Source organism: Artibeus jamaicensis, unplaced genomic scaffold, assembly GCF_021234435.1.
Source record: "Artibeus jamaicensis isolate MK-2021 breed Jamaican fruit bat unplaced genomic scaffold, CSHL_Jam_final scaffold_916, whole genome shotgun sequence".
Taxonomy (NCBI): Eukaryota; Metazoa; Chordata; class Mammalia; order Chiroptera; family Phyllostomidae; genus Artibeus; species Artibeus jamaicensis.
The window spans coordinates 31,823,084-31,835,176 of NW_026522059.1; the positions used below are offsets into that span (position 1 = coordinate 31,823,084).

General features: G+C 39.6%; 1 protein-coding gene across 5 annotated transcripts in view; it reads right to left on the bottom strand.

Annotated features, from left to right (window-relative positions):
* Window positions 1-12,093, bottom strand: part of ESRP1 (epithelial splicing regulatory protein 1) — a 54,606-nt gene that overhangs the window by 33,710 nt on the left and 8,803 nt on the right. For all 5 annotated transcript variants that reach the window (XM_053660785.1, XM_053660781.1, XM_053660784.1 and 2 more), the window contains exons 5-9: window positions 3,837-3,935; window positions 3,646-3,700; window positions 2,289-2,399; window positions 2,036-2,168; window positions 1,904-1,946 (exon numbers count right to left, since the gene is read on the bottom strand). In XM_053660785.1, the coding sequence (XP_053516760.1) occupies window positions 1,904-1,946; window positions 2,036-2,168; window positions 2,289-2,399; window positions 3,646-3,700; window positions 3,837-3,935 (441 nt within the window). The remainder of the gene's footprint in view (window positions 1-1,903; window positions 1,947-2,035; window positions 2,169-2,288; window positions 2,400-3,645; window positions 3,701-3,836; window positions 3,936-12,093) is intronic.

Sequence of the window (12,093 nt, forward strand, 5' to 3'; positions counted from 1 at the left end):
ATCAACTTTACCAAATTCAAAATGGTAAAATTCTAGGCAATGCCCTGAATTCAAAATTAAGACTCACTCTCCCTCCGGAATTTACAATAACATCCCAGGAAAAAAAGAATTCTCTTCCCACAAACTTAAAAGTTTTCCTTTCCCATTTTCATAAAACACCTCCCAATTAGAGGGGTAGCCAGACAACTAAATTTTGGACCAACCACCATATTATTCTCATGAAGAGGCAATTAATCACCATGGTGGTTAAGGGCATAGGTGCTGAAGCTACAATATCTGGGCCTAGTCCTGGCTTTACCATTTTACTAGGGCACTACTTTAGTGAAGTTTAACTTCTGTGACATAGTTTCCTCATCTGTTAAACGAGGGTAAAACTACCTACCTTATAAATTATGAGAATAAGTTATTACATCTAAAGTACTTTAGTGATTTTTGTTATTATTTTTCTGATTACTTCTTATTAAGATTCAAACATACTCAAGTAGAGAGAACAGTGTAATAAATATGGTTAGCAGTCAGTTTCAACATTTATCCATATTCTGCCTAACACAAAGCCTGTTGTACAGTACGGCCACAGAGCAAAATATTCGAATGCACATAATTCAAGCTCATACACTAGTAACACTGTCCCTTAATCCTACTGCCCACATACCATGAAATCCCAGACATTAACTTGAACATTAATTAACTTTGCCACCTGCAATTTACAATGGTATCTACCAAGCCAACTCAGGATCATCTAGCAATTCAAAATATACTTTACCCATAATTAATATCAAGTATTACTTCGGGAACTCTGGAAATACTATTAAACTGGAAGCTATGAATTTGGAAGCCCTGGTTTACCTAAGAAATAAGAGCCAGAACAGAATTACACCCGACAATTTTATAAACAGGGTGCTGTTACTAAAGTTCTAAAACTGCAAAGGCTTTTTACCAGGCTATACTATAATGCAAGGATAAAAATGCTCTTTGTATTTAGGTGAAAGTCAACCTAGTATATTTTGGCAATAGGTGTCAACAGTCTCTTAATAGGTCCATCAACATTCTTTGATTCAGCTACTTTTAGACATTCATCCTAATGAGCAGCACATACAGAGATACAAAACATTCACTGCAACATACTTAGAGTGAAGAGTTGGAATAAGCTCTAAAATACCCAACAGGGATGTTTAATAAAAATTTATGGTACATATATCACTGAACAGCAATGAATGTTTAAGAAAATTCAGTAACATAGGAAGATATTATATTAAAAGGAGCAAGGGAAAACTAGCTATAAAACCTTACAAAGTATTTAGTTACAGGTATAGGGAAAGATCAGTTGGACAAATCATGGTTAACATTTTTATGTACTTGTTATTTTTAGGTTTTAAGGTTGTAAATCACTCAAGATTAGATCAAGACTTTCTATGTTCCTGCTTCTTTCAGACCATATTACTGAGAACACTACACATCCTCGAATACCAGAAGGCAGAACATTACCATGTTCATGGCCATCGATGAATTAAGAAAATTGGAGAAAAACTACAAAAACTACAAGCAAACAAGCAACAATTCCAGGGATTCTAAAGTGGCTTTTTGAAAGTAGTTTTCAGATTACTTATTTTCTTTCAAGAACTACTCTTTCCCTGTGTACATGACTTTATATGACCTTTTCACCTTTGAATAATACTATTTTTAACAGCTATTTAACTACAGTGATTGACTTAAAACTTAGGGCCAGTGTCATGCATTATACTTACTGATACTATTGGACATTTTCTTCCTCTTATCAAAAAAATAAGGTTGATTCCTATATTTTCCTGGGAAACAAAAACCATTCAAGACTATTTATCTACCCTTGATATTTGAATAAAATTTTAGAATCTTTTTATAGCCACATTGTATAAGAGGCACTCACCACCAGCGATTTTAAGAAAATCTTCACCTGTTGCTTTGTAAACCTAAGGAAAGAGAGGGAAATGTAAATAGTTTCTGAGCCTTCTGATGGTCACACTGAAGACGCCAAGGACCTCGGGCGGGGAGGCTGTACCTCAATGTAGCGGGTTCCCATGTGGTGTTTGTGCCTCTGCAGGGCAAGGTCTCTGTGCTCCTCACTCACAAACCGAACCAGTGCCTCCCCGTTCCTGCGACCCTGGGCATTCAGGCAAAGTGCTGCACCTCCCCTTTGGAAAGAACAGAACAGAGAGCAGTAGGAAAAATAATACAGTCGGGGGGAAAAAATGAGAGGAAACCCATTCTCCCTTTGGGATTGTTAAGTAAACTAGAGATGAAAGAAAACCAACTTGGCGATATTGAGCCCTTTGAAGAATCTTGCAATATCCTGATCCGAAGACTGCCATGGTAAACCTCGGGCCCTGACCACTGTGTTGTCATCAATCAGCTCCATCTTGCTGCTGTGGATCAAGCATAATTTCAGGTCGCATGATTAATGCTAGTGAGCCTGACCTATCGCCCCCTGGAAGACAATTTGCTTATTTGTACATGTGGCATTATTTATTTGCTGTTCAGATAAGACTTTTAATACTGCCTGTTTTTACTCTGGAACCTCAAAAATTACCTGGGCATAATTCAAAGTTATATTTTTTAAGGGCTTCACTATAGAAAGACAACCGGCTATGCAGAGCCAACAGAGCTGGCTCACCCAGCACGGCATCTATCAGGTGAGTTGCTGCTTGCTTGCCATAAACTCAGAGGACCCAGTATCAGTTCACCCAGTATCAGGAAGCTGAGTTCTCCCAATATCCTGGTGGCTGCTAAGTTCTAGAACCAAGAAGGATAAGTTCAAATTCCTTCCCCAGACTGGCCAGGACACCAGTAGGTTTTAAACCCAGTGTGACAGCAAAATTGAAGATCTCCGTGAAGCCGGCAGTTAACCCACACCAGGAGTATGCGTGTACACTCACAGCCTGCCATTAAATCATCTCCTCTATCAGACGGGAGCCATCACGGAGAGTGTTTATGGAAATGCCCGGGAGTGCCCACACCTTAATGAGTCATTTGCAAATCACGCACGATATATTTTGACATCTTTGATGTTCTATTCCTTCTATATTCATATTTTTGATACTCCTAGGACATTTTCCCAATGAGTCACTTTCTTCGCAACTACATAGGCCTCAGAGGCTCTCTGTGGGCAAAGATGTCAGAAGTTTCTGTTCACATCAGGCACCAGGCAATTTCATGGAATTCACTACAGTGATTTACAAACTCGAGCAGGTCTACCTGTGATCACAAACAGAGATACCACCATTTCATACTCCTCCCCAGTTATTTCCTTTGCTTTGAAGTGGAAGCTGATAGAGCATACTCTAAATTATCTCAGTAAAGATCTTGTGAACTCTTTTAAAGCCTATGGTTTTTCCTTTGGAAGTTTTCCAGTGAGAGGATGGATAGTTCAGAGAGGCTAAAATAAAAATCATAGACATAAACATACAATGTAGTTAACGTCGTAGTGACTAAGGATGTACATATTTCATTAAATGTTAATCCTGACATCCAAGCGCACTTTAAGATAGAACATTCTTATGTAAATGACCTAATATTGAAAAATGGATAGCCAAAAATATAAAGGGAGTTAAATATCACAAAATGAGTAAAATAAATTAAAAGGCTCAAATGGAATAGTACTCAAATACTTACCAAGTGCCACTTTCAAATTTGTAATTCACTCTTTCTGGATCTGAAAACCTGTGACCTAAAAACGAGAACACACAAGTCATCGTTTTTGCTCTTAGGGAGATGAAGCTGTGAAAGGAAATTCAAAGGTGTGGGTGAGGGAAAGTGGGTGGGACCAAATTCTGGGCCTGCACTGTTACCGCAGTGATACTTACTATAAGGCTCTGAAATCATTGCTAAAATTATATTCCCCATATCTTCGACTTGAGAGGCTCCATACCGGGAGACTGAACTATTCTTCTCTAAATTTAAACCTGGGAGATTAAGTCAAGGAAACATTTTGGGGAGGTAAAACAAGGTTGCTTCTAACCTCAAATTAAACTCACACAGACCTAAGAAGCCAAGTAAAATGTATTTCAATGGACAATTCTCTTTTTTCTTTCATCTTCTTTTTTAAAAAGATTTTTATTTATTTAGAGAGGGGAAGGGAGGGAGGGAAACATCAAAGTGTGGTTACCCCTTGGCGCCCCCTACTAGGGACCTGGCCTGCAGCCCAGGCATGTGCCTTGACTGGGAATTGAACCGGCGACCCTTTACTTCGCAGGCCAGCACTTAAACCACTGAGCCACACACCAGCCAGGGCTCAACCACCAATTCTCTGAAATCTCAGCATGGCTGCATCCCTTCAGTCTGGACTTCACCCACACTTCCTGTAGTCTCCAATGCTCTCTTAGGTAAAATGTCTACATCGACCCTGTCCTGATGTTCTATCAGCAACAAAAATTTGTTTGTTGAGGAATAGTAAATACATGAATACTGAGACTTCGTTTAGTTTCAAACCATGAAGTAGTCAACAAAGTTAACAGAATCCTTTATTCTATACATTGTTACAGCATGCACAAGGCAATGACCATGCTGGCTTAAAGACATCATTACATCAGTTAAGACCTTAAGGTACTAAATGACATTTTTTAGCCTACCATTCAAAAAAAGACACCTCGAATTACTGGTGACACTATTTTTGTGATGCCACCTCTACTCAGAACTTGCCTTCTAGATTTTTAGAGCCCCATAGTATGGCCATCTTGGATGGCAACAAATGCTTGTTCTCCGAGAGTAAATTTGTGAGGAATAACTCAAGCCCTCAGAGACAACACTGGCCAACATAGCTCTTAATCAACAGATTAAGATTAATCAACATTGTTTGTTAAGCCAGGAATGAGAAATGCATGGCTCAAATTGGGTTTGAGGGTGAAACCCAAAAGAAATTTTCGCCAAGTTTTATGAATTTGCAATTTCTCTAAAATAAGCATGTATTTTTGTTAAGATAGTTATCTGAGGAAGCTAACAGTCATTGAAGTTTTTACATTTCAATGCTGTAATCACGCTTTGTCTTAAGTATAAATCTGCATCAACTTTATAATGTAGTATAATGCATACAACGATACCGACCGGCCCCACGTTCCAGTCAGCCCAGTGAACCTCCCATACCTCCAGCAAAGACCTCACTAAAACGCTGTATCAGATATCTGCGCTGTACACCGTAGCAATCACGATGTTCACACATGGCACAAAATTTGCTGAGGATGAAGCCTACTTAACAAAGAAGGACTGAGAGTACTCATGGGAAAGGAGTTCCTTGGATTATTTAGAAAATCAAAAATGTTGTGAACGAAATAATGGAACTGGACGGGGGGCCAAGCTGGCAGACTGGGCTCCAGGGCTGCTAAGTGCCGGGCCCACCACTGCCTACGACGCCTGCTCTGTAGCACACGTGCAGCAGAGGGGAAAGGAGCTGGGAGCACCGAGCAGGTGCTCCCGCCCTGACTGCATTCTCCCAATGGGCCATTTAAGGGTATGTGCCCTCCAGCTTCCCCCCGTTTAAGGATTTCATGAGCTGACGGACTGGGACCCATAGAACACATACAAGTAAAACCCCTCCCCCATTCCGCAAGAGAAAGAAAAGCCAATTAAAGCCAAATACGCGTATTATTTTATATTTCTTGCCTCCTCTTGCTCCGAATATGCAAATTTCTTAAAAACAGATAAACAGAAATAATACTATGGACTCTGTATTTTCTCAACTTTAAAATGAAAACGAGGATGCTCAACACTAGTAATCATTGGACCAATGGAAATCAAAACCATAATGATCACCTCACATCTGTCAGAAGAGCTACTGTCAGAAAGATAACTAAGTATTGGAAAGGATGTGGAGAAAAGGGAACATTCATCCTCTGACGGTGGGAATGTAAACTGGTGCGGCCACTGGGGAAAACTATTTGGAAATGCCTCAAAAATGGAGAATAGAGCTATCACATAACCTACCCACTCTACTTCTGGGCAGTTACCCAAAGAATACAAAAACACTGATTCAAAAAAATATATATGCACCCCTGTGTTCAATGCAACATTATTTACAATAACCAAGATGTGGAAGCAACCTGGATGAATGGATAAAGATGTGGTTGGTACACACAGGGGTAGACCAGAGTAGGTTTAAAGTTGTAATGTGAATAATAAATGGTTCATGTACTCACGACTATAAACCTTCTTTGCCCACCCCTGTATACACAATGGAATATTATTCAGCCATAACAAAGACAGAAATCTTGCCCTCTGCAACAACATTTAGGGACACTTGAGGATACCATGCTAACTAAAATAAATAAGACAAAGAAAGACAAGGACCAGATGATGTCACTCATATGTGAGATCCTAAAAAACAAAACAAAATAAATGAACAAAAGAACTCACAGATTACAGAGAACAGACCGGAGGGGAAGGGCAAAAGGGGTGAAAGGAATCAATTGTATTGTGATGGACAGTGACCAGACTTACAGTGGTAAACACTTTGCAGTATATATAAATACTGAATTATAATGTTGTACCCTGAAATAAACATGGGCTTGTATACCACGTTTAGCACAATTTTAAAAACAAAATGAATAGCCATCTGGGTGGTGGTTATTAGCATGTTTGCCTTATTTTATAGTTTTCTGACTGGTAGAAGGATAAAAAATGAAGGAGGGTGTTTTTAAGAGTTTGTAAGTAGTTTTTTATTCAAATGAGGATGTACAATGTTAAAACATTTCTGAGAGCTCCCTTCCATCAAGCATTATAGCCAATCATCTGAAGAGTCAATTCAATGAGTAATATCCCTTTCCAGCCTCAATGCAAAACTCCTTCCCATCTCACCGCCCCCCCTGCCTCCTCCTTCCTTCCTCCAGCAGACACCTTGCGTCACTTTCCCACTGTGCCAGGCAAATCTATGCTGTGCTGTCCCTCGCAAGCCACATGACTCTGCAGTTAAACATATCACATGTACAAATGCGGCCATGTGACCCTTGGCACACCACTTAACCACTAAATTTCAGCTTTTATCTGCAAAGCTTAAGCTGTGATCATCTTTGGTTCCCTGGGGTGTCTATTTTGTAAATCTTAAATAACATAAAATAAGCCCAGGACACAAAACAGGCATGCAATAAGTGATGCCCTTCCCCTTCTTCCTAGAACCTTTGGGCGACCAATGTTCATAATCCCTTATATAATCACGCCAAGGGTCACATTTATGGCTGAAAAATCTGAACTTACCAGGCGCCCATTTGTATACTCATAGGACAATCACCAGGCTAAAGTGGTAGATGATTTCTGCAGTGCACACACACAGACACAATATCACACCCTCTACATCTGCCAGTGATAAAACAAATGTGCTGCTCACCGAAGTTTAGAAAAATCAGTCCCAGGAGATACTTAAACAACAGAGCAATGTCAACCTGTTGGAGTCATTATAAAAATGGTCACTTATGGGGAGGCTGTACTGGAACATGTTTACTGATTCACTGTCATTTTCAAAGCCTATGATGACAGGACAGAAAAGCAGAACCAAAGGATAAGCATAGTCTGGGGAGACAACCGCCCTGAATTTTCTGTGGAAGAATGGGGAGGGGTACTTTGAAGGTTCCTTACAGAAGAAAGATCAGCTGTGACTAGGCCTAGCTTATCACACCAGCTCTGTCGCTGCCGAATAATCATTTGGAGCCCGGCAATTCTAGTAAGATTTTCAGCTTTGTCAGGAATAAAGAGAATGGAGCAGAGAGAAACACATCCAAGAAATGGAAAACAACCCTATGGTATAAGCCACTACTGGCCTGCAGGACAGTTAAGTCTTCGTTGGGAGGGGTTTTCTGTGTACTATAGGATTTTTTTGGTAGCATGCTTGCTCCTACCCACCCTGATAATGATTTTAAATGTCTCTAGACATTGTCGAATGTTTCCTGGTGGGCAAAAAACAAAAACCCACCCTTTGTTGAGAACCAGTGATGAAAACGAATAGTTTCCAATAGCTTTGACTTCACCCCTTAACCATCTACGGAATTGTCAGGAAACGCTCCTTCGTGTAAGAGACCCTTATCCGACAGATATTTTTAAAGGGAGCTGGCCAAACACCATCTATTTCCTTCTATTTTCACAATAGTCCTGCCAATAGTAAAACCAAACAGATGAAGAAACTAGAATTCGGAAAAGTGCTGCAACTCATTCAGTTTCCCAGCTGGTAAGTAATGGAGCCGGAATCATAACACAGATCTGATTTGACTATGCGTACATAATTTCCTGCCCCAAGAAGCTTTGCCCAATTCGTTTTGAGCAATACCGTGTGAAAGGCTTTCTAAATGTACATATAGGAGCCAAGTAAAAGGGAGAGATCCAAAGCAAAAATGTAAAGCATCCTGTCCATATCCTGTAGATATAGAATTGTAGCTGAAGAATGATTTTTACTGAATTCTACTTTTTAATTAAGAATATGTTCTACAGAGCTGTAAATTACAGCTGTAAATTTATAGCTGTAAAATAGAGTCAATAGCATCGTCAGAACTATGCATGGGGCCAGGTGTACAGGTGAAATATCAGAGGTACCATTCTTGAAGGTATGTGCTTTTCTAACCACTATGCTATAGATCTGAAACTAAATCAGAATAATATTGAAGTAAAATGTGATAGGAAATTTTTTGAACGAATATGTTCTAGACATTTGGCTAACTTGGTTCCATATAACATGTCCCAACATGTTTCTAAGTCATCACGCACCAAAAGGATCAGCAGCTCTAAGCTCCTAACTACTGTTAAGTCACCTAACCTCCTTCACATCCAAACCACCCCCGTGCATACAAACACACACACACACACCTCTCTCTGAAAGGTTTGTTCAATTCATAATCCTTACCCAAATTCAATGTGAACTAATGAAAGGGAGTGAGGAAAAAAAAAGGTTTAGTACCCATTCTTTCCCCTATCAATTTATAATTATAGATTGAGGTACTTGCTGCACGTCTGATCTTGAGGGAAGGCAAGACGAGTCTGTGCCTCCTGATTTATGGCTCGTCATGCAACTTACTCATCCTGCCCTTGAGGCAGCCACAACAGCACCAACAGGCTCAGCAGGCTTGATAAATGAGAAGTGCCATGAGGAAATGAGGAAGGGTAAAGCCAGACAGGTGGGAACATAACCAACATCGCAGGCTAAGACTGAGCAAAGTGCTACAGAGTTTAGAAACCCAGAGACTTTTGTCTATACTTGAACAAGAGGAGTGTTTTCCTCAGTGCCACCTGTACTAAAACACGTTTCAGGATTTAACCCACACTCTTATTAGCCGAAAGTAGAATTCACAGAGAGAAATTTTACAAAGTTCATTAGCTTGCTCAAAAAAGTTACCTTTCCCAACTGCCTGAAAATGGACACATCTGGTTCTAGAAGAACCAATTTTCACTTCTAAGTATCTTTTTAAAACCAGGTTTTTAGTTTATACCTAAGAAAATCACATATATGAAATAACAAATACACTGTGGAGCAATTAAATTTAAACTATAATTTAAATATCATACATTATAATTGCATCCCAAGTCAAAATTTCAACTTGAAGCCATTTTTTTTACTGCTAGAGACCCCTCAGATGACAAGTTTGTTTCTTCCCCTTTTATCCTGTTTACTCATTTATTTGCAGGATAACACAACTGCCTATATTGCCACACACGTTACAATAAAACACCTATAGTAATGAACAAAGAAATAGAAAACAAAACATGGCAAGAGAAAAGTTTAACTAGTGCTCTACCTAAGAACTGAATTTGCTACAATTACTTAAAGAAAAGAAGTGGCAAATTACCCTTACATGAGTTGATAATTTAAAAAATAGGTTCTATAAATGATCTGCTATATTTTAAAGTGAGCTTTGAAAGAAGCCAATCAAGAATGGCTATGGGAAGGCAAGAATGCCTAGGAGCCAAGGCAACAAAAACATTTTTATACCAATAATAAATGCTGGAAAAAGATAAAACCATAGTTTTAATTCTATTCCTCAGAGGCTTACTCTTCCCCAAGAGGGGGGAAAAATATCTACCCTAGCAAATATTATTGTAACGAAGTGACACATTGAATGTATAACAAAACTGACAACTCAGTTATACCCTAGAGCAGGGGCCCCCAACATTCAGGCCACAAACCAGTCCCAGTCCAGGCCTGTTAGGTCCAGGCCTGTTAGGAACCAGACCGAACCGCAGGAGGTGAGCTTGAATGCAACTCGCCTGAATCATGCTGAAACCGCCCCCTCCCACCCCACCCCATCCCCAGTGGAAAAACTGTCTTCCATGAAACCGGTCCCTGGTGCCAAAAAGTTGGGGACCGCTGCCTTAGAAGAAATAAGATGGAAGTTGGGGCTAATGTGACAAAAGAGAAGTGGAGGTAGATTTTACTTCAGAAAAAGACATTTATATGGGATAAATAAGGGAAGGGAGATTCCAGGACAATAAAACAAGCCTTCTAAAGCCTTCTAAAACAAAAAATTATCCTGGAATTCCCAACTCGTAATTTAAAAGTTATAATTAAAATGAACCACACAAAATAATCAACATATCTCTGAGTACTAGCCAAGGATATGCAGTATTTCTAGCCCTTTAACTTATTACCACAAACCAGAGTATTTGACGACTTGGCTCACATCATATGGAAACGATGCCAAAGATAATTTCTTCCCCCCTCTAGCTACCAAGGTCAACCACTAGACCAGCTTTACTGTACACTTGGTAATATTTAAAAATTAAAATCCCTTTTATACGCTCAGCATACCAAGCAGGATTCAGCATTTCCACTTTTTACACAGGGCAACGAAGCTTTGTGAGTCTGCAAACGCCAAGTTCAATTAATCAAAATAAGCACACAAGAGAAGAATGAACTACACTCACAACACACAATATTTTACAAAAGGAGAAGTGAAGTTAACCTTGAAATTTACCTGTACTAACATGTAGTGGATGCTTTAAAAAGTCTATATCCAGTCCTGCACAGAGTTAAAAAAATTTTGAAGTGTAAAGCAGTTTAAATATTGTCTTAAATCAATAAGGAAGTCCTTTTCGAAGTTCTTGGCAGCTGTTTTCCTTTATCAGAGCCACCCAACAACCTGGTGAGGCTTGAAGGACCACAGTCAACTCTGGAGAGTGTGCAGCAGGCTGGGTACTGGCTAAGTGGTTGCAGATACTGCCTCATTATTCCTCACAATAGTCATGCCCATTTTAAGATGGGAAAAGTAAGGTAGAGAGGTGCAATAAATTTACCCTCAACATACCTGACTCTGGAGCTCATGTTCTTAAGCACTTCATTATATATGAACATCTTTAATATATAAAAAAACCAAAGAAACAAAAAAGCCAATGTCACTGTGTCAGCAGCACATATACACACATACACCCATTACCTCCCCACTGAGAGAAGTGGTGAAATACACACACATACACACCATGACTAATCTTTGGATGGGCAGGAGAGAATGGTTTAGTGATTTTTTTTAAACCCTGATAATGGAAAAGGTAAAAATGGTATCTGCTAACAATGTCGATCAGCACTTACAGATGCAATACCCTATAACTGGCTAGAAATTTTGCAAAATCAATTTCCCTTTCCTGCTGAATAGTTGACTCAATAGGTGCTGAGGAAACAGAGAATGTAAATTTATAAGGGAGATCATCTATTTTAAACGCCAGCCCCACCCTCTAGAATATTATCCCCTAGTTAATGAGCAGGACATTCACATCAGACTCAGGACCAAAAGCTGGCACTCCTAACTGAGCTAAGACACCTCCAAGCCTGTTCCCCCAGCTGTAAAAAAGGGGGAGCAGCACCTCCACTGGGATGTTGTGAGACTATTGGTGGGATATACGTAGGAATCACGACTGACAGCCCTTCCATCTGCCCTCCTTACAAGGCCAAACTTTATTAAAAATGAGTCCTTAATAAAGGCGTGGCAAGGTGGAGTTAAACAAAACAGGACAGACCCTGACTTATTAACAAGAACAAATCAGTTCACAAAATAACAAAGCTTACGAAAACAGGTCAAGAAACCAGAAGAAACTAATTCCATCCAACTTGAGAGGGATAAAACAGGATCACATACTCTATTCAAAAACTGGTAAACTCAT